Consider the following 27,311-nt stretch of genomic DNA (forward strand, 5'->3'; position numbering starts at 1 on the left):
AAGATTGGGCCAAGAAATACCTGAAGACAGATTTTTCAAAGGTTTTATGGACAGATGAAATGAGAGTGACTTTTGATGGACCAGACTGATGGGCCCAGGGATGGATCACTGGTGGACACAGGGCACCACTTCAAGTCAGGCGCCAGCAAGGTGGAGGAGGGGGTACTAGTATGGGCTCCTGTCATTAAGGATGAGCTAGTTGGATCTTTTAAGGTTCAAGACGGACTAAAAATCAACTCCCAAACCTACTGCCAGTTTCTAGAAGATATTTTCCTCAAGCAGTGGTACAGGAATAAGTCCTCAGCATTCAAGAAGGCCATGATCTTTATGCAGGTAAATGCTCCATCATGTGAATCCAAGTACTCCACTGCTTGGCAAGCCAGCAAAGACTTCATAGATGACTGAATAATGACCTGGCCCCCTTCCTCACCTGACTTAAATCCTATTGGGAACTTGTGGGTCCTTGTCAAACATGATATTTATGTTGAGGGAAGACAATACGCCTCCTAGAACAGCATCTGGGAGGCTGTGGTTGCTGCTTCAGCAGAAGTTGATTGTGAACAGATCAAGAAACTGACAGACTCCATGGATTGAAGGTTTATGTCAGTTTTTGAAAAGAAAGGTGGCTTTATTGGTCACTGAATATTTTTGAAAGGCTAAAAATGTTATTTAATTGTCATTTGTAATTTAATTGCTTTAATTCTGCATCCTTTTATACAATATTCTGAAAGACAAAGAGACAAAACTCCCTTTTCCTTTGTTTAACATTCAGGTTTGAGGTTCAGTAACATTTTGGATCGACAGAGAGTATTGTATTTGTTCAATAATACAAATTAATCCTGAGGAATACAATTTGCCTAATAATTGTGTACATAGTGTATAGGTGACAAGCCCTGGCGCATAACCTACACTGATCCCCACATATCACTGTTTCCTGTTTGACTGTGTTGTATTTTACCTAATTTTTCTGTTGACATTATGATAGCATACAGTATTCAATGTGGGACGGCAAATATATCAAATTTACAACATTTACTCTAACTGACTTACAGTATACTGTCGGGCCTGAACTGAAATGTTTGCACTCGTTTTGCTCAGTGAGTAAAATGATGTAGTTCATCATTTATTATGCCTTCAAAACCGTAATGATATAAAGGATTACGTTGCATCTTTTCTAAACTCAGTTTTTAGAATAGTATCATTATTATATCATATTTATATTTATATATTCTATGAGGACAAAACTTCTCTTTCTCTCTCAGACTTACGAATTCCTGTTCGTGGTTGTTGGCAAAGAAGTGCTGTAGTCTGCAGGGCCAGTCGTCCCGTCGCCGCAGTAACCCGTAGGTGTTTCGAGGCCCACACATGTAACAGTTCCAGGGGTCTTCTTTGATGGCTGCTGCCGCTGAGCCGGCTCCTACCATCAGATCCACACACTCCACACAGAAACACCTGCACACACACACACACACACACACACACACACACACACACACACACAGAGGGATTCAACATGTTTTCCTTACATTTCTTTACTAGACTGATGATTATGCAATATACAGATATAGATTTTTTAATACTCACTTTGAGGACAGGTTCACAATTTTTCAAGTCTGTCCTAAAACAATATTCAGGTTGCCAAACGAGCATTGACATGTTTTTCCTTGCTGTAATCATTCCATTCATACTGACCATTAGAAGATCCCTTCATACTGCACTTACAATGTAAGTGATGGAGGACAAAATGCACAGTCCTCCTTCTGTTCAAAAATGTATTTAAAATTCATTTGAAGCCGTTCAAATTTGTCAGATCAAGTGGATACTTTTTAGTGACAAAGTCCCCCTTTTTGTTATGATCCTTCCACTGCAGCTGAACAGGAAACTTTTAAAAACATTTTTGCTCAAAATGAGGACTGTTGATCTTGACCCCCATCACTTACATTGAAAGCACATTTGAAGGGGATCTTTTAATGGTCAGTATGAACAGGAAGAATGATTACAGCGAGGAAAACCTCTTTCAGTGACACCAGACTGTTGTTTTAAGACAGAATTTAAGCTTACACCCATGGCTGATTTTTGTGAGTTCAATGTGTTTATTTTTACATTAACATTAAATAGTTATGACTAAATAACCAACCACCAAATTTAAAGTTAAGAAAAAACTTATTAATTAACTTATTAATCACCAGGACTGTGAGGGTGTGGTTTGATCAGATTTGATTGACAGTGGGCTGGAAACATATGCAAACTACCCCACAACTGTCATCAGATTCTGGTTCAAATGTTGCCAAATCCTTACTAGTGAAGGGGAGTACATGAAATTGTGAGTCTGATCCTCTTCAAACCAGAAAAACAGAAATCTCTCAAGTGAAATAACCACAACTGTTTTAACTTTGGCAGAAATAATATGTTTATGTAGCTGATTGAGAAAATAGGTTTTCAGGGCCTTTAATTTAATAATTATATGTTGCCCAGATCGGATGGCTGGGTTCACATTTATCTTTCTGATTTTCCCCTTAAATAGTTGAAGCTGTTTTTTGGGGGAATGACCACATTATAGTTGGCTTTGGGCTCTGTATGCAGTTTTGTGGTGAAGTTTGCTTTCGTCACTCCTGATCTCTCCTGTGCTGAGTATATGTTTGCAGTGACGAGATCAGAGCCTAGACACCAAAATCAACTGTGTGCTCTGTATTCACATAAATAAACCTGCCAATAGAAGGAACCATAAATGAAGTTTTGACTTTCATGGGTAGATTGTTTCTGTTGCAGTGAAAACCAAACTCTTGTCCCGGGCCACAAAAAGAAGCAACTTGCTGGTTGCCAATCCCAAAATCTTCAACAACAGTGTGTACAGATCTCTACTGACCTACAGCAGTTGTTGTTGCCACACATGAGCACTTCCCTGCCTCCACAGCAGATGGTGCAGTAGGACTGGTAGCCATCGTCGTCATACTGGTAGGCACACTCCAGGAATGAGTTCTGCCAGAGCACAAAACAGAATCAGGAGAAGGCAGATGGAGTGTGTCCTTGTTGTTTTTCCGTAATTAAATCTTACATTTGGGGAGTATGGGTCAGTTTACATCTGTTCATTTCCATGTGTCTGTGTAATATCGCAGAAATTATATTGCGTTGCTTGACCCTGGAGGGCGGAGGGAGCGGCAAGCACAGGGCAAAACAAGGTGAGTGGGCTTCAGCGTCGAGCCCTCAGGGGGACTGTAGCAGTTTCCTGGTTTAACAACAGTGGAGGCTGTGTGCAGCTGTGTTTAGCAGTTGAGCTGTGACTAATGAGTATTTTCATTATCGATTAACTCTCATTTAGTTTATAAAATGTCAGAAAATAGTGAAAAATGTCCTCCACACCGTCCCAGAGCCCAAGACTTTCATTTGCTTGTTCTGCCCCCCAAAAAAGATAGAAGATTAACTAATTTTAATAAAATTAATCATTATCAAAACTGTTGATGATTTTCTCTTGATTTACTAAACAACTAATTGAAATGTGATCATTTTGGCACCATATGTATGTGCATTCAGTCAGTGCCACTGAAGCTGCATCATATGTACAATATTATCAATACTTGTGTTCAAAGATAACAGTGGTCCATAGTCAGCATAACTATAACACCAGGGGTTCATGTAAAGGCCCTCGAGTAAATAATGTAGCCAGAAGTTTCTTTTTTTACACCAATGCTTCACTTCCAGTTGTTAAAAATGAAAGGGGCTTGTACAAGTCAGGTTAGCACTTATTTATTGAATAGGGTCACTGATCTATAATGAAATATTCAATTACATTTTTACTTTAGCTATCAAATTGTCTTTGTTGTGCTTTGGTACTTTGATGTGGGTGTTATTTTGTGATTTCAGGATTTTATTGTTTAGTTTTATTTTGAACGTCTTGTGTTTTTATGTTTCTTTGTCTTTTAACATTGGACTATGCTGGAAATATTTGTTTTCACTTTAACATGTTATCCTTTGGATTTTGTATCTGTAAACCATAAATAAATCATATCATATATCATATCATATCACAATGTATACCATTATGGAAGATGTTATGTTTGAATTCAATATCACAATATAAACAAATATTAATAGTTTTTTTTTTTCAAAATTGTCATAATTATCTCAAAATGATACATGTATGCAAAATCTTTTTTTTTTCATATGAAAAAACTAATTGATGTTGTGCAAAATAACTTTGGTCCGCTCTTAATCACTACATCACAACAAAACTCTTCACACATGTTAACAAAAACTTCAGTAACTGGTTTTGTTAGTTTTAGTTACAAATTGCTTAGAATCATTCATTTGGACAAGAGAATTTTGTAAAATGACGACACAATATGATCCTATCATGATGACAACATCTGACTGAAAGTCAATGAAATACAATATTGACTTCCAGTCTTACTGCTGGGTTTATCTGTGAGTATCTTACTTTGCAACCCTGGCACATTGCTCCTACGAAGAGAGGATGCTCCAGAGAGACGTTGAGGCTTCCGCAGGAGATACAGATATCTGAACAAATAAATAAAGACAAAGACAAAGATCATCCTCATACTGCTGTATTAACACTTTGTTTACGTTTATCTAGGAATTAATATATACAACATGTTAGACATTTACTGCTACTTAACCTCAAATAACAATAATGTGCTCATGATCAATAACAAAGACTCAATCACTCAAGCCCTCATCTTAACCCACCAGTGAATTATTCTGCTGTTGCACTGATTGTAGGTCTTGATGGATGACAGAATAATGTGAACAAGTACAAAAATTTAATTTCAGAGATGCTTCCTCCGAGCTATAGCAACTAACAATTCACATCAGTGTAAAATCCATCCTATTGACCCTGTTAATGCATTGAACAGGAACAAAACAACTGATTACGTAACAACAGCGTAATAACTTTTCATTAAACACAGAAGATTGCCTCATGAAGGGATAATCTGAAATGATAATGTAAGTCATAATGTGACATTTAAACTATTGTCACATTTTCAACCCATTTACAGAATGATTTTGACAAATCATAATGTTATTTAAAATATGACTTGCCAGAAAGGGCAGATGATAAAAAGAAGTTATTGGTCAACTCTGTACCTACGGTTAAGCAAACCTTGGACTAAGAATTATATAAAACAATGCTGTATAAACAATGTTTGTGACTCAGAAGACATGGTACAGTTCCTCTCCTCTGCAGAAGACATAATACTGTTAATACATCACTTCTTAATTTCAAATATTCCTCTAAGAATTGAGCTTTAATTATTTCCAAAAGACTTACCTTCTATGTTCCTGGTCTTCTTTTTAATCTCTTGTATGAGTCTCTCTGGGGAAAAAAACAAAATAAGTAAAATTTATATAAACGTGTAGTTTGTGACATTTGACTTCATCTCAGAGAATATTTTCTCCTGTTGAGATTTTCTATTACAGATATAATAGTCTGGTTGTAGTGTGACTTTCTGCTTTCAGTGTACCAACAGTTTCTATATGAAGAGTCAGTATACCAGCTCTAATTTCAGCACAAATTGACCTTTTTTTATTTCATGAGTTATAATGAACATAATTTTCAGCAAAATTATCATTTTTATTTCACAATATGTGAATAAGTGTATGTTTACCTCTGGTCCCTTCGTCGATCACCTCTCTGATCTTTGCTTTCTCGGCTGAGTTCTTGCGTGGTTTCTTGGCAGGGGGAGGTGTGTACGCTGCCTCAGGTTCTGCCCACATCTCTGAGTACACTTCTTTATATGAATTTTGCTCCTCTGTAGGGATAAGGACATATAATTAACAGAATTAGAATTTTTATGCATAAGAAACATGACGATTTCACCTTTCAAAACAATGACCTGATGAATGAACTGCCTGATGAAGGTCTGAGGACCAAAATGTCATTAATAAAGTGACTAAAAGTGATGGACGGTGACTTTAAAATATGAATACATTAGAACTGGTTTCAAGCTGTTGAGTCATCCATTAAGGTTTTCTGTATACTTGCTGGATTTATTTGAAAAGAATATCACACTTTAAGTTCTGACACCTGTCTTCGTTGGTGATGTAAGAATCACGGTGAATGCTGCAAAAATGAGGGTTCAATGTGACATGCTAAGCTCCCAGATATGGTGTTGTGGCTGAGGTGAGCAGTAGGGTCTCGCATGAAACTCATCTCTTCTGGCTTTCCAATGTAACATGAGTGAGGTATCTACCGTTTACAGAACTGGCCACGGCTTAATTTTCTTGTCTTTATAAACTTGTTCCATGATGAGGTGAAATTTGCTGTATGTAATCACAAAATGTATGTCCAGTGTGTGTTTTATCAAGTAAAATGTTAAACCTGTATGTATACCCTCTCGAGGGTCCAATGACTGCGGGCCATTGGGTAGGAAGCCGGTCATGGCCCACTCTATCATCTGTCTGGTCTGAGGCTCGACCCCCTCCGCGTCATCGCTTGCATCACAGGATGCGGGAGTGGGCCTCCCTGCCCGAACACTTGCCACCTAGACACAAAATAAACACAAACACATGTAATTAGTGTAAAGTCTTGTTGCAATTTCTATAATATTGATCAGAATCAGAAGAACTTTCACAAAGTAATGAAAATCACAAGTAAAAAAACACAGGGATCCGCTCGCATGTTAAACAGCCCAAATCACAACACTGGAGCTGCCGATTCTGTTGCCTTTATTTGGCTGATTTATTCTCACTCTTAACAAGCAAAACAAAAAACATTTCCAGAGTCTAAAATGAAGTCAAAGATTGTACCGATCCCCTATTCTACCCACATTTTCTACATGTTTGCTGAAGAAGCCTAAGCTCAGTCCCGCCCCTTCCTTCTATCACAGCCGATCATCATCACCTGATTTACCGTCACAATAAATCCAAACAAACTCAAAATATTAAGTTGACATCAATTCATAAGGCAAAAGAAACACTTTACATTACCTCAATAAATCAGCAAATTCTGAGAATATAATTTGCCACCAACACAAAAACTGGCTCTAACAGTGCAGTAGAAAAATGCACAGTAACCATAACGACACGTTGAAAAGTCAAGAACACAAGAAGAAGTGAACAATTGTTTCACTGAAAAAATAACTCACAACATATGAGATTGCACTGATACACCCACATGCGATCACTCATAAACTGTGGGCAGAGCTAGTTGAAAACAACCTCCACAAATGCCAAAATACCAGTCGACATCAAAGCAACTCTGTGGATCTGTGTTACATAAGACAAGAATGAGTAAAATGTGGCCTTTAGACCTGAACATATTATACTTGGGTATTTTAGATGTTGATTTTATCCACAGAAATTTCTATTCATATTCATATTTTCTGCTGTAGCTAATCAAAAATTGGAAACTCCACAAACTCTGACGTTGAGAAGCTGAGCAGTTGTGGGCTCCTTACCTGCAGAGCCTCGAAGATGGCTTTCCGGTACATGGACTGTTTGTTGTAGGTGGGCTGGTGGAAGGCAGATGAGAAAGAGCTCAGAGGCATCAGCTTCTCCACACAAACCTGGAAACAGAGATGTGATAACGAATGTCATTAAGATGACAATCAACAGACAAAAACAGGAGAACATTAAATTATCAACAAGCCCTTCAAATCCTTAATTAAGGTGACTTTGGGTGCAGAATTAAGCCTCGTCTAAGCAAAGACAGCAGAAGCTGCTTTCCTGTGTCTGTGCTGCTTAGGTGCGGTATACAGTGTATCTTATCTGATCTTATCTTATCAAGGCTTTTACTAAATTGTAAATTCAAATGAAAAAGTCAAATGAAATAGGTGAAGAATCAAGGTTTTCATCAAATCAAAGTAATATTAAGTGTCCACTAACAAATGTTTCTGCTAAAAGTTTTGAATGAACACTGACAAACTTGTGTGAATAAAATGGTGTGAAATTTGATTTGAAGCTTATGAATGTCATAACTGGAACAGTATTCTGACTGTCTTTGCCAAAAACTAGTGTCTATAAAAGCATAAAATTGGAATAGTAGGGCTTAGGGTGTTAAGTAAGCGACTGCATTAAGGTCAAATTACTCGCTAAAAAGAATTGTAGCTGTAACAAGAACAGATGTTCTCCCACTCTCTCATTCTTTCTGGATGGGTTTTTAAAGTAGAAAAGCATTTCTGAGCCTTTGATGTGTCTCCACTGGAGACTGAACACCCACTGTACCAGTATCTTATCAATTCAGTCAAGCAGTTCCTCAATAAAAACACTCACCACAGAGAACTTGCTGTCTCCAAACCACATGACCCAGCGAGTCCCGTCAGCAGCTCGACTACGGCCGCTCATCCACCAGGATACAATCCTGCCAGGCCACCAGGAGAAACCTCGCAGTTTCCCAAACACCAGTGTACCGATGCCAAAGCCCCTGCCATCCTGTTAGCACACACAGAAAACAAGTCAGTACAGACAAGCGTCAAGACTCAGACAAGAGTCTGTTTCACCCTGTGCTCATGGTATAAGATGATATCTGTAAAACACTTCAATGTTTTATCAACAATAAACAATAAATACAGATGAAATAATGAGTATGGCAATTTCAAATGTATGCAACATAAATTATAATGACCCACGTATTGTCAATTTAACTTTAGTTTGCAACTAATTAGAGACAGCTGCAAAATTCAAAAAAATTAGGAAAATCTTGATGCTTTTCTTTGTCATACATGATAGTAAATTGAATATATTTTGGTTTCGGACTGTTGGTTGGACAAAACAAGAAATTTGAAGACGTCACCTTGGACTGTGGGAAATTATAATGAGCATTTTCACAAGCGACTGATTTATAGACAAAACAGTTAATAAACTAATTGAGAAAATAATCACCATATTAACTTATAATAATAATAATCGTTAGTTGCATCCCTGCACTGAATGTTAGTTTTTAAAAGTGTCTGTAATGAAGGAGAGTGCAACACAAAGCAAAAAAATCTATTCAAAGCAACAGTTTGGTCTAGCGACCTTCATCAAGTTTCATCTTTTATTAGACCCTCATCAAAGTATCTGCTAAAAGTAACAAGACCAAAATGTCATGTCAAGGATAAGGCTGGTGGTTTTCGATCTTTTTCTTATTCTTATTTCTGAAGCATGAATGATCTGATCTAATTATAAGTGTTGTGTGTGTATCCAAAGCCTGATTTATCTTATTCCTCTGTGCCGTAGACCTTCATTGTTGTGCAAAAACTATTAAACGTTTGCACTGACGTTCTTTGAGAAATTTACACTGTAGTATAAAGTCAAGAGGTTGTGACATGTAGCACAACAAGCTAGCAAAGCTCTGTAAATGGAAGCACTTTCCCGTGTGTGCACAGTTGCCTCTGCTTTACACAAAACTACTCTCCGGACTAATAACGTAATTGGTGTTATTAGTCTTTGGAGATACCGTCACCATAATGTTTGTGGTGAAGGAACATGTCACCCAGTGCAACGGGTGACATCACTGATGTGTTTTTAATAGTTCTTAGACAACAATAGAGGTCTCCAGTACAGAGGAAGTAAAGCTATTAGTACAAGATGTTATTTCCTAAGCTAGTGAGGGCTTCCATTATCAACTTAACGCATGAGTCTTATTAACCGCTTGAAATGGAATCATTGGCCGTTTTACCTGGTACTCTATCTCTCTGGGCGTGGCTTGGTCTCCCCTGGCAACCGGCTCTGGCGTTACGGCAACTGTTGGCGAGGCGGGGTCTGTTTGTTGCTGTGAAGGGGGAGGGGCTGGACTGGCTGGTTCCTCCTCTTTTTGAAAGTCTGCCTCTGATAGGTCGTCCATCATGCTCATCTCAGCTTCTCGGTACGCCCGTCTCTCTGCCTGTGAACGAAGAAGGAGGCCAGCGTCAACAGATGAGTGAACTATTTCATTATTTTATTAAAAATGTTGACATATGTCTGTGGTATTCAAATTTGCTTTACTGTGTGCATATACTAGCACAATCGTTTTTTTTGTGAAAAGGCAGTTATTTACAGCACAAAGTCATGATGGATGACACAAGCAGGACAACCATGGGAACAACACAAGTCAAATAAGTGATAACTCCTCATGTATCCACAATGATGTAATTGGTAATTCACATAAAAGGCAAATAAAAAAAGGTTACACGCTTTAAATGGCATTTCTCTTTTATTCAAAAGTGTTTAAAACTCTTGCTGTGCAAACAAGCTTTTGGAATCTTTAACCTTATCTGTGTATATGTACAAGAAAAACAAATTTCCATCTTATTTTACTAACTTCTGCAGTATCTGAGGTTTGCCAATGCCAAGTCAACACGATTCACCATTTATGGTTGACTTTTATGAAATTTTCCTTTGGGGAAAACGCCTTCACATACTCCTCCACCTCTGCCAAAACGATTAGATAATAGATGAGTCATTTAGGTCTTTTATCAAGCAAAAAATACAAGATGAAACTTTTGCTGCAGCTTTTTTTTTTTCTTTTTTGTGGAGATCTGTTCTTTTAATCATTTGATATAATCCTATAAGGAATACCTTTGAATACCTGTCCCATAATTAAAGTGTAAATTTGAAGACTTTGGACTTGATTTGGTGATGAGCATTTCTTGCATTTTATAGACTAAAATAGACAATTTGGTCAAAATAAAAATCACTCTATTAATCAATTATGAAAATATGTTAGCTGCAAGGCTGAGTTACCAATACCACCAAAACAAATACCACCAAAAAAACCACTACTTCTACTAGTAATACTACTCGCACTAATAATAGCAATGATAACAATATTATTTTTCCTGCAAGTGAGTTTAATATCCAATCAGCAAAATAATTCAAGTTTCCCACAGACAGAAAAAACACAAAACTGTATGAAAACAATTAAACTGCATCATAAATGTCATTTTAAAAGCAGATCACGAGCTTCAGGTGTCTGATTTTTAATTGGAGGCCAGTATTAGGTAATTATATCATCAAACCTAAACGCTGAATGAGTCAAACTTCACTTGAAAAGAAGATTTACAGACAAAGTTTTGCAGTTTTGACAACTATCATCAATGACAGTTCTTCCTTGCACTTTGGCACTGCATGTTATTATTATTGATCATGTCTGACTTGCTGGTGAGAGCCGAGGGCAACATCTCATGATGTGTATGTCCTCAAAAGTTGCCCATCAACTTTTCTGTTTTATTTCTCTGGGTCTACAGGCAACCAGTGTCCTTCAAGGACGTCTTATAACTGATGTTTTATGTGGGTCTTTGCAGCTGATGTGGTGACTGCTCTAGATCAAGGCCTTAGTGCCCTGGGCTGTAGGAACAATCCTTTAATTGTTCCTCTAAACAGGAAGTGAGTGGGGAGAAAGGGTGCGGTGGGGAGGCAGTTCAATGGGTTCAGCTCAGGAGGGAGAGAGAGAAAGAGAGGAAGAAGACAAAGAGAGAGAGTAAATAGGATTATATTATAAAACTGAGGATTACAATACAGTGAGAAAGAAACTAGAGCATTTTTAAAGGGAAACAGGAAGACAGAGAGAAGATACAGAAGGTTGGGCTTTCAAGCTAAAAGTCAGTTTTTTCTATTCTATTACCAGTTGGTGCACCACAATATTGATTTAACCTACAGTATCAAACTTTTCTCTTTGTGGCAGAAATTCTTCAGCATACAGGAAATTGTGCATGAGCAGTACAGTGGTGAAAGAAGTGTCCTTAACTTAAAGGTACCCTGTGGAGTTTTTGACCACTAGTAGAGCTATGGAGCAATGTTTTTACAAGTGGATTCCCAGTTTGTTTGTTCTTATACATGTGCTGCAACACACAGTCCTGCCAATGTGTCACACTATTCCTCTGATCTACAGGTGGCAGTAACGCAACAAGAAATGCAGTAAGGCCGTATTCAGACCAAATCAGGCGAAAATGCCAGTCCTCCCATTCATTTGAATGGGGGTAGTGCGTTTAGGCTGCAGTGGTGCCACACTAGGCGGCGAGAAAGTTGATCCAGAGTCAACTTTTAGAGAAACAAAACCCAACATCATGCGGCAGGGGCCACTCACAGCAGGCGATCAGACTGATCAGAGCTGTAAAAATAAGACCAGAAGGAGGGGAGGATGTCTGATAACGTTAAAAGTAAAGTTAGGCTGTCGGCCTCCTGACTCATTTTAAATAAGACGAGAGAAAACGGGAGCAAGAGAGAGAGAGAGAGAGAGAGAGAGAGCAGCTGTGGTCGAGCGAGCTAGAGAGTGAATGAAGAGAGGTGGTAGCGAGAAAGCCCGTGAATCAGATTACTAAAATGTTATTTTCTGATTGTTTCACAGCAGTTATGTTCTAGAGCACAAACACGCCAACACTGCAACACACCTTTGCTCAACCCTGTGGCGGTGCGCCCCACTGCCTGATTTGATCTGAATACGGCCTAATGTAGCGGTAAAGGCAGGGAAGAAGCAAGTAAACATGGACGTAACCAATCCATGTTTTAAACTTTTAAGGAAAATCAGCTTTGCAAATCTTTTATGAGGAAAGAAATGCACTCAACACATTTGTTAGACCTCAAAAATGCACTTTGGGGTTTTTTTGGGGGGCATTTTTGCCTTTATTGGATGGTGGGCAGTTAGGAGTTAGACATGCAACAATGGTCCTTGATGGTAATCAAACCAGGGACACTGCGGTTATGCGGTTATGTGGCATGCGCAGTAACCAGGCAGTAACCATTCAGCTACCGGGTTGCTCTAAGAATGCACTTGTGTATGTGTTTTGGTGTTTAACACTGGATGTAAACAGAAACTTTGTTTGTTTACAAGAAAACACCGCAGGGCACCTTCAAAGTAAAAGATCGGAGTACTTCCTCCACCACTGGCAATACCACACTATAAAATACTCCATAACAAGTAAAAGTCCGGGATTTGTAATTTTACTTTAGTACAAAAGTATTAGCAGCAAAATGTGATTCAAGTATCAAAAGTAAAATTTTCATTATGCAGAATGTCTCCTTTCAGGGTGATATATGATATATTGGGTTATTATTACTGATGTATTACTGTGTATGAAGCATTTTAATGTTTAGCTGGTTTTGGTGGTGCTCATTTTAAGTAGTTTATTACTTTTTACTTATTATCGGATAGTGTGCACATCCAACACCAGCAAACAAAGGAAAAGGAGAGATTATCTTCACACAGAAATTTGCAAGCCGTCAAAAACTTAACTGTAATGTTTTGACACTGAATCACATTCTATGTGAATTATTTTTATGAGAAGAGTTTTACTTTGAATTTCTCATTTATGAATTTGAATTCGACATAAAACTCTTCTTATAAAATACAAAATGTAATTTCCTTTACCCCAATTTGATGACATCATGGTGCCAAAACCTTCACCACGTACTGCTTTCTGCTGTCATTTTTTGTCTGAATATATATCCTGATTTTTGTTCACATAAATATTTGCCTAACAACGGCCTTGTAGGTCCAAATGTTGCAATACATTTTTTGGGGAGCTTCCAAATTTCAGTGTTCTTTGTTGCGTTTAAAATCTTGATCTTTAAAGAAACTAGTGACTATAGCTATCACATAAATGTCAGTATGTGATAGCTATAGTCACCAACCAAAGAGTGTCACCTGCAGGAAATCATCAACAGAGAATCTAAACTAAAACAATGTTTGATTGACAAGTGTTAGAAAGACTGCAGCAATGAGTACACATCTTCACAGAGGAAGACAAATTAAAAATATTCATGACCTCACTGGTTACTACGCTGCGAGAATCTCACTGTGGCCCAGATGTAAAATCCCACGACTCCTCCAGTGTTTCCATGACCTAAAAAACATTCTTCCTCTTTGGTTTTCAACATTGGGGTGAAGAGTTTGCTTTCTACTCCAGCTGGGATGAAAAAGCATCATCCAAAAGAAATGAACGTGTGAAACATGTCAGAGAAAAAAATAAAAATAAACACATCATGCCACATTCCTCCAGAAAAAAAGTAAAAAAAGAAACAGGGGAGGAAGGGGAGGGATGACGGCATAAATTCAAGTGGAGGAGACAGTAAAAGTGAGAGTGTCGGGTCGTGACAGTTCTCTCCTCAGTTTGACCCCAAGGCCAGAGGGTCACTCTTCCCCGCTCCTGTTGACCTCTGACCTCATAAACCCCAGCCTGTTACATGGATTATAGACCAGACCACACACACAAACACACTAACCAACACACACACACACACACACACACACACACACACACACACACACTGTAAGGGAAACTCCATATGTCGTCACTGGTTTCTAAAACATCTGGGATGCTTGAGGGAAAAGTAGCTGAGAAGCTGGAACTAGCAAATGTTTGGCATTTTTACTGAATAAATGACTAAAATGATTATTTGATTATGCCAATTCCTTTTCTGTTGAGCAACAAATCAATTTATTGACAGATCGTTGCAGCTCTAAATTTCACATAGTATTTTTAGCTTATAGCCTTTGAATGTTTTAGCGTTGTGATTAACAATGTTTTTTTCTCTTCTATTATTTGTCCTTTGCAGGAATAAATAAAGTTGTATTAAATTGAACACCCCTTAATATATTCTTATTCATTAATGTATATTGGTAAATATTACTGTATGCTGCTACATGGCAATTATTTGAGTTTCATCTCATCAACTTTGTTGTTCATGTTGTGGAGGAAACTTGATAATTTCTGTGAGCATCTGGACCGGATCATCTCATTAGAAGACTTGGACCTCACTCATGTTGCTAAGAGATATCGGCCAAAATCCTGCTTACTGGATGAAACTGTGTTTGTTGCCTGGCAACATTAGCTGATTGAACACTCCATCAGGAAGCTTTGCTGCTCTCAGAGATGAGGGGGATGAATCAGTGATGATAAACTGAAGGGTCAGCTTCATGCAATCGAAGAGGAATCCTTAAACAAACAAAAGCCTGCTGCTCCGGTTGATTATTGTATCACATCTGTCTGATTACATTTATACTGTTGTAAAACAGTTAATGGCATCGTAAAAGTATAATTCTTCAGTGCAAACAACACAATTTTACATGAGGACAAAGATTGGGTCTACTATGACCTGCGACAATTTTTTCTTGTCTTTTTTAAGATGTTTCTGTTATTACACTAAAAGGAATTTGCGCTCTAGTAAATACTGACAGTCTGAATGAAATAAATTCACTGCAAAGATAATTTTCAAATGTAGAAATTCATCAAGGTCTGTCTACAACTTTAGCACTACATATCCTCATTCTGTTTCATTCATTTTACATTAACAACCTGAATATCAATTACAGGTCTTAAATATTCAGAACCACTTTTCTCTTTGATTATTCTCCACACTCTATATTTAGGAAATGATTCCCAAAAAGCCGTTGTTTTGTTGTTAGCAGTCTATATATAGGATTGAATCACCTACATTCATACATACACGCTCTAGTTTCACTGTAGCATATAGTTGACATCCACTTGAATTTGTCTCCAAATTAAGTTTTCACTGTAAGATGTTTAAATAGCTGCTTTAATATCACCACAATCTGTCATCAGTAATGTTAGCTGATACTTGTATACATAATTATCTGCAAATACTTTTTTTAACAATGAGGTCTTTCACCTGTGGAATATTTCAGAGCTTAATTTTACAATGGAGTCACTCCAGCAGGTGGGCTGGATTCATCACTTGTTTTCTGCTGACACAGCTCTCAACTGACTCAATCAAACACACTGAATCCACTATCTATATATCTGGACATTATTACAGTCACATACTGTATATTGATCACTGCATTGATTAGTATCTACAAATTATAAAAGATGCAATCAGTTAAAGTGTGATTATACTGTCAAGTGAGAAATTTAAATGACCTTCCAGCTTATAAAAAGTACAGTAATTAGGCCAGTTGACGGCGTTAAAACTGGAAGACTTCCACTCATTTTCTGAGTTGAACATAATGTTTGCACCCAAAGGTCAACACACTACCCTTTAATTTAAAACTTTGTTTGCTACTTGTTGAAGCAGAGGAGTCTTATTAGTCTTAACTTGGAACACAAAAAATAAAATTGACCATTTATACACTGGACACTTGGTGAAAAGGTTCTGCTCTTTGAGGAAGCTTTTAAAGAATACATTTAAAGAAGACGTTAAAGGATTCAGCTGAAGAGCTAATTCCCAAATAAGAAACATGCGTTAACATTAAGGTTTAGTTAAATATAAAAAAGACCACATGAGGGGGAGGTTGGGGTTGTGGAGGGAACAGCGGCAGCAGACGGTGTTGTTATGAGCAAATTAGCAGAGTTAACAGTGAAGTGATTGGTTATTATGTCTGCTCTGTACACCTGCATGAATATGATTGGATGTTACTAGACGTACAGCTGTGAAGGAGCCAATGATTTTAAAGCTTCAATGAAACAGCTGGCGCTAATCAGCCAATACAAGCGCAACTCCAGTGTTCTGCCTGAACTAACACTATGCTTCATGAATATATCAGATAAATTCATATATTTTCATTTATTGCTTACAGTAAACCAGCAACATGTATGTGAGTTTCTCTCCTGCATGAGAGAAAAAAACATCTCAGTAGTCATCAATCAATGAGTCATTCAGCTCAGGCTGCTTGCTTGGTTCACTATCTGTCTCTATCGACAATACAAGATGCTCGGTTGGATAAACAGCTGTTGATATGTATGATTGATGTCCAACTGATGCCAAATAGGATGGACACGACTACGGGCGATGCTCCGCAACAGATGCTCAACCACGACCCAACAGTGCACAACGTTCGACTGTCAGCTTGGTCTGGCAGGGCTGTAACATGACACGAGTTGCCTCTGCATATGTATCTGTATGTTCATCTTTTAGCTCAGTGTGCAGTTTGGCTGATTTGTGCACATCAGAGGCTTTAATGAATAACCATGAATATGCTGTTTCTGTCTTTTTTCCACACTGTATTAGACAAAGAATGAGTCCTCAAATTAACTCAATACATTATGATGACATGAGCCATGGCATATTTAAAAAAAACTGAATAAAAACTGCATATCATGGGGCTATTAAAACATATTATAAAGCTGTTATGAAGAGCTCTGAAGTGTAGTAAAACTATGTTTCTATGTTTTTTTAGTGCATTTGGAAAACACCTCAACCAAAAAGTTTAGTGGGTATATTAGAGTTTCTGCTGGTAATGTACCTCAAAATATTTAGTGACATAATGGTTGCCACTGCCATGTTGTTATGCAAGTAGTCTAATGAAATGCAAAGTTCAAGCATGCAGATGCTTTAAAGGATAGGTTCCTATTTTTCAAGTCTGTCTTAAAACAATAGTCAAGTGCCCAAATGAACATTGACATGTTTTGTTTTTCTTGCTTTAATCATTCCTCCTGTTCTTCCATTAGAAGATCCCTTCATGATGCGCTTTCAGTGTATGTGATGAGTTACAAAATCCACAAGCCTTATGTAAAAAAAATATATATTTAAAAGTTTATTTAAAGTTAATATGAAGCTTTGGCTGTCCAAATTAGTCAAATTAATTCAATATCTTTCTAGTTGGTCTTTTTAGGGCTAAATTCCCTCTTTTGGCTATGACTCTTCCACTGCAACTGAACAGGAAAACACAGCAGGGAACAGGGATATTTTTTTTTTACCAAAAAAGTCTAACTGTGGGAGATATCCACTATAATTGACTAACTCAGACTGCTGAATTTTTATATAATCTTCAGATACCCAGCAGCAGACAGCAGTGTGGTACTCAAAAAAAAAAACAAACAAAAAACTGCAGGCATGTGTGATTTCATGTGAGGGACAAATAAATGCAGGACGGGTAGAAAGACAGAGAGAGGTTGTAATGTTGTGAGTTACGACTTTGAACTTTGACAAACCCCGTGGCCTGGTCAGTGTTTTCACTCTTAGTGCCGCCCCCTTGACCTCTGACCCCTCACCCCGCGACCTAGCCAATGAGCCATTTCTTAAACCACGCCCCCTTTATGACCGTGACTGACCCTGACCTCAAAATGAACCCGCCTTTGCTCAACAAACACACACACACACACTCTCACACACACACAATTAAGAGAGCAGTTAAGACCCCCTCTCACATTGTCAATAGACACCAAGTGACTGCCCTTTCATTAGCATCGATTGCAGCCGTGGGACATGTTAAAGAAAAACAATCAGTGGTTTTCCATGAAGCTCTCCTGAAGTCTCTTCTAATGAAATGGACCAAACAATGTCTGTCAGATGGCTGTTTAATGACAATACCAAAGTGTTTGACCTGATTGTAGCCAAACACTTTAGTTGCTTGGTGTTATTTTCCAATTATGAACATATTAAGTGGAAAAGTTAAGTGGAAATGCTTTAAACTGATAATACAACCCATGTGAGCAGAAAAAAAATGACCTCTTGTAATAAAATTGATCAAACAATGTCTGTCTGATGGCTGATTAAGGACAAAACCAAACCTGATGTGAACCCTAGAGTGTAATGCAAGTGTAGTAAAAGTGGGAATGCATTCATCTACCCCCCACCTATGTTTCTTACTTTTCTTACTTTCTTACACATGTGCTTCCCAACGTGGGGGAGGGCTTGAAACATAAATTGGACTCTCAAGATGATTAACATAAGAGGAAAACAGAAAAAAACACATTTATACCACAAAAGGTTATGCTTTTTTTTCTTTCTCTAATCTTTGCCTTTTTTGGCAAATAAGTGAAAATCTCTACTTATTAGGGACCCTAAAATTATTCTAAAAAAACAAGTAAAAAAAACTTTGGTTGAACTGGTCACAACTGGTAGATAAACTAAATACAACTGATGACGAGAGGTTGCAAGTATGGTTTGTTTTGTTTTAAAGGGGTCAGAAGCCAAAAAGGTTGTGAACCATGGTTTTACAATGTGTATTACATCATTACTACATCCAGAGAAAATTCAAATAAAACAACCATGAATGCAGCCCTCATACATCTTGAGCTATAACATTTTACATTTACATTTTGTCATTTGCGACTTACAGGCGAAGCAAAATTATAAGCTTAAAGTAACATGTATTTAGGCAGTTCAACCCCAAAAGAAGGGTGGGTGTTAAAGGGATGACATATTAAGGACACATTTTAAACAGATAATCAAAACTCTGCTCTTCACCCAAACAAATAAACAGAAAATATACAAAAAAAACCTCAGTTCAGTCTCCTCTTTAGATGTTTTACTACTGAGATCTCAAAAAAGCACTTGAGAAGCCACCAGAGAAAATTCAAAGAGGGGAATTAAACACCAACCATACTTCATTTAGCAAAAAGGATCCCTGCTAGAACGCATAAAAACAAACTTGCCATGAAATAACTTCCTGGCAAGAGAAACTGTTTGTATCACTTCCTGTTTTAAAAGAAAACTGAGCATACATTTCTTTATAGAGTTGCAACACACGCACATGTGAAAAAAAAATGAAATCACTTACAGACCGGACATGGCAGTGTTCCTCCCTGGCTCTCTTTCTCTCTGTCATTTTCTTTGTCTGTCTTTCTCTCACCTCCTTCTCCTCCTCTTCCACCTACACTTCCCTCTCTGTGTGTCTCCTCTGCTACATTCAAGCCCTCGAGCCTTCTTTACCCTCTCGCTCTCTGCTGATTGGCCAGCAGTAAAGTGTGTGATTTACTGGCTCCTTCACCTAACAGATGCTTAGGTGAACTTCCACAACACACAGTGAGTGGTGGTGTAGAGTTATGTCTGGTAGCCCCGGGGGTTTAAGGTGGTGATGACGACGACAACACACACACATACATAATCCTTGCTAGTGTTTACATGTGTGTGTGTGTATGAGGTCTGTACGTGCATCGAGGTCAAAGATTACATAAGCCTCAGAGTTGACAAGGCAATAGGATGTGTTAGGGTCAGGACCTCACATGCATACACACACAGATGTACACACACAGGCATACACATTACTGTGAAACACAAGTCACATGAGACAGTCAAGAGTTACAGGGAGGAAAATAAAGTAAAGCTCCATGTCTATACTGAATGTTTCAAGTGGGTGGAGCACTTTTCATTTACTACTCTGATGAGTTGAGTCCAGTAAAATCTCTTATTTAAAGGACCAGTGTGTAAGATTTAGTGGCATCTAGCGGTGAGTTTGCAGATTACAACCAACCGAATACCCCTCTCTGCCCCCTCTCCTTTCAGGTGTGTAGGAGAACCTATATTGGCTGCAAAATTCACAAAAAATGCACAAGACCCTTTCTGGAGCCAGTGTTTGGGCTTCTGTAGAAACATAGCAGTGCAACATGGCGGGCTCCGTGGAAGAGGATGCACTCCCTATGTAGATATAAAAGTCTCATTCTAAGGTAATAAAAACACAATTCTTATTGTCATGGGATTATACAATCCCATACTTATGAATATTATAATCCATTTCTGCCAAATCCGTTCCACTAGAGGCCACTCAATCGTGCACACTGGTCCTTTAAAGCTGCACTGATTTACTCTTTTTTGGCCACTAGGGGGCAGAATACCTCCACACAAAGCCAACAGATACAAAACCCTGACATTTAAAAGTGTTTTTGGGGAATCGCAAACAATTGCCTATTTACTAGGGCTGCAACTAACGATCATTTTAAATATTAATTAATCTGTCGATAATTTTCTCAATTTATCAGTTGGTTATTTGGTCCATAAAGTGTTAGAAAATGGTGAAAAATGTCGATCACTGTTTCCCAAAGCCCAAGGTGACGTCTTCAACCACAACCCAAAGATATTCAGTTTACTATCAAAGAAGACTAAAGAAACCAGAAATGTTTCATATATGAGAAGCTGGAATCAGAGAATTTGACTTTTTTTTCTTAAAAAATGACTCAAAATAATTAATCTCTTATCAAAATAGTTGGCGATTAATTTCATAATTGTCAGCTGATCGATTAATTGACTAATCCTTGCAGCTCTACTATTTACACATCCAGCAGACACAGAGCAACATTAGCATTTATTTAGAGTCCTGTATCTGGCAAATCCAATATTGGGTCTCCACCAACGTCTGAGAGAAACACTCAGCTTTCTCTCACTTTCTTCACCAGCTAGTTGCTAACTTTGTCTGTCTGCTAACTGGTGCTGGGCAGGTAGCATACATTTTGTTTAAGGCGCCTTTTTTGCTGAAAGCAGCTGCCTCCTGTGGCTGGAAACAAGGTTGATGAGTGTAGTGAGACTGAACTATAGAGTAAAACCAAAACAATGAGCTTAAAGAGACTAAAAGGCTCTGTAGAGCTGCAGGAATAGTTGTCTTTTTATGCAGGTTTAAAATATTCCAAATAATTGGCTTTGCAAATGTTTTATCTGGAAGGAAATGCATTCAAAACATTTGTTAGGCCTCAAAAATACATTTAGGTGAGAAAAACTGAATGTAAAAATAATTGTGTTTGCAAACAAGACAACACAACAGGGTACCTTTAATTTTCTGGATCTTTGCTGAAAGTTTTGAAAATGATGAATCTGACCTACACTGTGTTTCATTGAGTGGTTAGAGGTCAAAACGAAATCACAGCTGAGTGCGTGCACAGCGTGTGACTTGCTAAGTTAAATCAGCACAAGTTGAGGTTAAGGCAGTGCATTTTCTACAGCGAGGGGAAAAAAAATGCACGTTCTAATATATACAGCACACTATACCCCCTCTGAGTATTTATTTTCTTGGCTATAACTTTAGACATGAGCTGAGAAGATGCCAGATTTTCTTTATTTTTATCCCAAAATGGAAAAGACTTCCTTCAGAAAGCAGTGAGATGGGATATTGATGGGGGTGTTAACAGCTGGCTGCAGTTCAACTGACTGACAGAGTAAATACACACACACACGCAGAAACCTGGAACTGGTTAACCTCTGTCTCCGTCACTGATTTCAACCCCCCTTCTCCCTTTCTGTCAAACACAAACACACACACATAAATGTACAGATACTTTCTCTCAGTTTGTCTTTCTTTTCTTTCACACGCTCACTTTGTCGATATCTGTCTCCCTTCTTGCTTTACATCTCTGTTTACTCTTTTCACTTTCTCTTTTCTCTCCTACCTTTATTTTCTTGTCTGCTTTCCTTCCTGTTTTTACTCTACATCTACATCTCTATTTCTTCTCACTAGGGCTGCAACTAATAATTACTTTCTTAATTAATCAATTAATTGTTTGATCTTTAAAATGGTAAATGTTTCCCAAAGCCCAAGGTAACGTCCTCAAATGTCCACAACCCAAAGATATTTACTTTACTATCATAAAAGACAAAAGAAACCAGAAAATATTCACATTTGAGAGACTGAATCAAAGACTTTTGATATTTTTGTCTGTAGAAAATTTATCTAGTAACAAAATAGTTGCTGATTAATTTTCTGACAATCAACTAATAGATTCATTGATGAATTGTTGCAGTTCTGTAAGATGCTTCACTATATATAAAGTACTAGCTCCACCATGACCAGCTGCAACAATAAAATGCTGTTTACACTGATGCATCAGTATTAACAATCTAATAATGTAGTATACTTCTGTACTTTCACTTCTGCAGACTTTTGAACACAGGGCTTTTTACTTGTATTGATGCTTTCACTTAAGAAAAGGATCTGAATACTTATTTTCCATTACTGCCCTCATGCTTGTGCACTTCCTTCCTTTCTTTCATTCATAGCATTGTACATGAGCTCATATTTTCCCTTCTGCTCATCTTTATTGTTAAACTTCTGTCCTTCCTTTGAATCTGTGTTTTTTCTTTTTCTTTAAAATTAGGTTAAGAGAAGAAAACCTACCTTTTTGCCTCAATTTCTTTCACTACATTCATGCAAAACACACATTGCTCGTGGCTTGAGAGTGGATGATGAGTCATTAAGTAAGAAGACACTGTTGACAGGAAGTAACACATGCTCTACCTCTCTCTCTCTCCATCTGTCATATGCACATAGAACAATCTGCAGTCTGAAGACACAAGCTGGTCTGAGTTTGACCAACTAGAAAGTGTGTTTAAATATGATTCAATCATGCATGGCCTAATTAATATTGATCTGCTTTTGGTTACAAATCCAAGATTAATTAATACCTAACTAATACTAATCATATTGAGGGTTAATCGCAAAATAAAGCTGCTTTTTTTTAATCTTCTCAGGTGATCTCTTGTCACACATCTCTCTGAAGTTCAAACAAAAGAAAGAGGAAACTGCAGCCACACGAGGTTGCTGCCTGCTCTGTTGGTCTTTCAGTCTCTTTTCTCTCACGCACTCTTTCTTGGCTTTCACACACACTTTCATATCTCAGCCTGCCTGTCAATCAGTCTGTATGGCTTTCTCTCTCCCTTTCATGACCACATGCACATCCTGTCTACACACACACGCAAACACACACTTTCTTGCATCTACATTTACTCACACTCACTCCCTTGCTAGGTTACAGCATAGAACCACAGCATTTTCTCCAGTGACACAGTATGTTTTCAATACACTGGTACCAGATAAAATATTTTACATGTGTATGCATGAAAAACCTCTTATCTTTGACTTTCAAGGATGATAGAAAACTGCAGTGTGTTGTGTTTTGTCTTGCTTCTGTTTTGTTTTCCTAATATGGAGAGAATCTAGTCAAACCTGCACCAGCTATCAGCATTGGGCCCACTTTGGTACACCTTACAGGAGATTCCCAACAAAGGGTACTGGTACCCCAGGAGGTACTTCTGCAGTTACCAGTGGGTAGAATGAAAAGCTTATTTGAAAACATAGAAATTAGGTCTTGGTAAAACACTTTTTATCCACATAGTTATGTTAAGGAGTGAAATTAAGAGTCAAATATGGCTACAAACAGGTGTCGGGCTGATCTTTAGTGTATTTACAGTCACAATAATCAGTAACCTCCCTGCCATGACAGACTGACTGCACAGGATGTGCCTCAGTTTCAGTTGCAACACTATAAATGAATAAGCAACAGGGCCACAGTCAGAGTCCAAACCACTTCAGACATTTTCGACCAGCCACCAACCAAATTTGTTGAAATGATCTTTCATCGCAATTTAAAAAAACATAGAGCTGCAATGGTTAGTCAACTTTTTTGATAACTGATTAATTGTTTTGAGTCATTTCTTAAGAAAAAAAGCCACAATTCTATAGTTCCAGTTCCTTAAATGTCAATATGTTCTGGTTTCTTTAGTCCTCTGTGACAGTTAACTGAATATCTTTTGGTTGTGGATTGTTGGTTGGAACATTTGAGGATGTCATCTTGAGTTTTGGGAAAAAGTGATAAAAGTTTATAAACCAAAATATGAATCCTTAATTGAGAAAATCAACAACAGATTAATTGATAATGAAAATAATTGTTAGTTGCAGCCCTAAGTCCCAAGTTAAAACTAACAACTCTGAAGTCTAGGTTTAGGTCCTAACCAGTCATTACGTGGCCTTCACCAAATGTAATGTCGTTTTAAAATTGTTTTAGATTACTTATTGATTAATCAAGCCCTCACATATCTAAATGATGTTTCAACGCTCTCTCTATAGGTATAACTCCATTTGATGTCATTAATCCCACCAGACTCCCAGAAATTTAACTGAGGACATGACCTCTGTGTCAAAATAGAGCTACAAGTAATGGACTGAAACATGAAGCTCCTGCCAGCCCATGTGGTAGTAGTATGAATGTAAATTTGACCTAATATACTACATATAAATATATATATGCATATACATACCAAACCAACATAACAAAGAGACCAAAACTAAACGTTGACAATCCCAGGATCACTATTTCTTGTACAGATTCACATGCCATGGATTTACCACAGCAACTGTGTTTCCTCTCCAGTGAAATACTATCAAATATTCCCATGAAATCCACCCCATCTATCAACTGTAACTGTTACAATGAAAGGTATTTGAGCCCATCTGATAGGGCTATGAGGGTAGGTTGGACAAAAAAGTACAGTACTGCTACACTTTAGGGCAGTGCATTTTTAAATCAACCAAATTTAGATTGTCCTGAATAGACAGATGATGTATGACAGGAATTTGTAGCCACTGAAAAACAAAACAACATTTTCAGTTTCATTGGCACTTCATTGTGTCAAATGCTAGGTTTAGTGTCACTGCAAAAAGCCAATCAAATTGAAACAATACAGTTCACTTTCCACCAGCCAGTTGTGTGTTTGTATAGAAAGGAAGTCCACTCCCTTCCAGTGTAAACAAATAAACTCTCAAGAGCAGCAACGGGCAGGAAAACGGCAAAACAAAAGTGTGTGATGAAGGCTGCAAAAAATGTCAAACGATAAATACAAGTTCAACAAAGAACTTGATGACAAAATTGACAAAAAAATATAGATGTCAATCTAGATGTCAACAATTTGGTGCTGTTTACAGCTACAGTTTGACCCAAAACAGATGAGTGTCCAGTATAAAATATGCTGAAGATAGGCTCTAAAAAATACAGGTAACCTTGACTAAAGGCAATTAATTGCTCTAAAATAAAGCTCTGTCATTTAAATGTGCAAACCTGTTAAAGTTTATGAAATGTATTGATTCCCTGATAGTTTTTTTTTTTTAAATTGTACAAACAGTCCTCAAAACTCATTTTTTTATGACATGGCATTTGACTGCTGTCTTTTTTATTTGAGAAAAATGCGCATTTAACAGAAATAGCATATATTTAAATAAATCCCTATCACATGAAAATGTTATGCAAGTTTAAGGGGATTTCCCTTTGCCTTGTAATGAGAACTACACAAAGCAAACCACAACTGACTGCTGCACTATTTTGGTTGCTTTACAACACAAAGTTCCCATCTGCAGATTCTTTCTGCAGATATGTCAGCCAATTAAATTTTGTTTTACATTATAAAGAACAAAGATATTCCAAAATTAAAAAGTAGTCAGGAGGAGTGTTTACATGACAAATTATGATCTGTTAAAAGTGTTTAAACCACCCTTTTCACACAACAGCAGAAGGAATTTTCCCTTCCTAATAAGCTAGTTTAGTCTGATTGCAGTGTTTACATGAGGTGTTTTTATTCTGATTGGGTTCTAAAAAGAAATTAAAGCCTCCATTCTGCTGTAGCTACAAATTCACACAGACAGAGTCCTGTCTCTCTCCCACCTCCATCTTCCAGCGGCTGAGCCATTCTTCTTTCTGTCTCCTGCTGATGTAGTACGGATCTCCAGCCTGGAAAGTCACTCTGGGAACTGGCCTCCTCCGCAGCCTCCCAGTCTCACCCTGCACACACACAGCCACAAAACAGCTTTCTATACACTTACTATACTCTTAAATCTGCTTGTACTATGAGAGTGGTTAGTTTCATTTTCGGATGTTAAAAAAAAAAAAAAAAAAGCATCAGAGGTGGTTTAGGTACTGGTTTACTCACCTCTCTGGGGGAGTCGCAGTTTCTGTCATCTGGTTCGTCTGCACGAGAAGAAAAGTTACAGGAAATGGCCCATTTGTACAGATTTAACTAGAGGTTTAATGAGGAGGTAAACTCATGGTTTTCATCACTTTTCTCTGGCATCCATATTTAAAGTTGAAATGCCTTTAAACAATGAAATCTGGAAGTTATTTGGCAATTAAAATTTCAGGTAAACTGACAAGTGCTGTTGAAGACTTGTGGGTGATTCATTTTTTATAAATTAGACACATCATGACCATCAAACATCCAAAATGTTAGCAAGTTAGCTACTCTATACTTAAATCAAAGGCTTCTGTAGATAAATTAGACATTTTACTTATATACTTTGCTCTCAGTTTCAGCAAATTTTCCTTCAAACTTAAATCCCATATGAGAAAATGTTTCCACAAAAGTAAATATGTTAACTGACTAACAACAAGCAAAGTCATACTACTACAATAATATGACTTTGCATTAAATCTATACCCTTATTCTTCTCGGTTTGCTCGAGTTTCCGACGCCCGCGTTTCTTGCGAGGGGAGGGGGAGGGCTCCGGCTCCTCAGGCGGCGTTGGGGGGGCGTTTGCACAGGGGTCAGAGGTCGCCATCTCCTGGGAAACAGACGAAGCACAGTCTATGTCTGAGAAAACTGCTGCTTGCCCTCGTCTAGACTCATCAAAGGACTCCACAGACATAATAATTGTACACACACATGTACAGGCCTTATATTACACACATAAAACACATGCATACACACACAATCAAAGAGCTACCGCAAAACACGCACATACCTATTAGTCTGCCCTTGTTAGTACAATGCAGAGCAGGTACGTCCAGCAGAGAGTGTCTGCATAGGATCAGTGTAATAATCCCATTAACACACACACACACACTTATGAGATGAGAAGGGGAGTATTGATGTTGTTTAATGTGTAATGATTAATGAGCACATGTGGGTGGAAATCTTTGTGTCAAATGATACTAACCATTCGTTAAAATTACATAAAATGTCAAATA

The 27,311-nt window shown here is 37.8% G+C and overlaps 1 protein-coding gene across 7 annotated transcripts in view; it reads right to left on the minus strand.

The window, feature by feature from the left end:
* Positions 1-27,311, minus strand: part of LOC122999541 (DNA (cytosine-5)-methyltransferase 3A-like) — a 62,958-nt gene that overhangs the window by 8,340 nt on the left and 27,307 nt on the right. For 4 of the 7 annotated variants that reach the window (XM_044376509.1, XM_044376507.1, XM_044376510.1 and 1 more), the window contains 12 exons: positions 26,782-26,905; positions 26,278-26,315; positions 26,013-26,129; positions 9,617-9,820; positions 8,230-8,388; positions 7,416-7,523; positions 6,338-6,500; positions 5,625-5,768; positions 5,288-5,332; positions 4,436-4,515; positions 2,867-2,979; positions 1,269-1,452 (listed from right to left, as the gene is read on the minus strand). In XM_044376509.1, the coding sequence (XP_044232444.1) occupies positions 1,269-1,452; positions 2,867-2,979; positions 4,436-4,515; positions 5,288-5,332; positions 5,625-5,768; positions 6,338-6,500; positions 7,416-7,523; positions 8,230-8,388; positions 9,617-9,820; positions 26,013-26,129; positions 26,278-26,315; positions 26,782-26,905 (1,479 nt within the window). The remainder of the gene's footprint in view (positions 1-1,268; positions 1,453-2,866; positions 2,980-4,435; positions 4,516-5,287; positions 5,333-5,624; positions 5,769-6,337; positions 6,501-7,415; positions 7,524-8,229; positions 8,389-9,616; positions 9,821-26,012; positions 26,130-26,277; positions 26,316-26,781; positions 26,906-27,311) is intronic. The other 3 variants (XM_044376511.1, XM_044376508.1, XM_044376513.1) reach the window with 2 other exon arrangements.

This window comes from Thunnus albacares, chromosome 16, assembly GCF_914725855.1.
Source record: "Thunnus albacares chromosome 16, fThuAlb1.1, whole genome shotgun sequence".
In the NCBI taxonomy this organism is placed as follows: Eukaryota; Metazoa; Chordata; class Actinopteri; order Scombriformes; family Scombridae; genus Thunnus; species Thunnus albacares.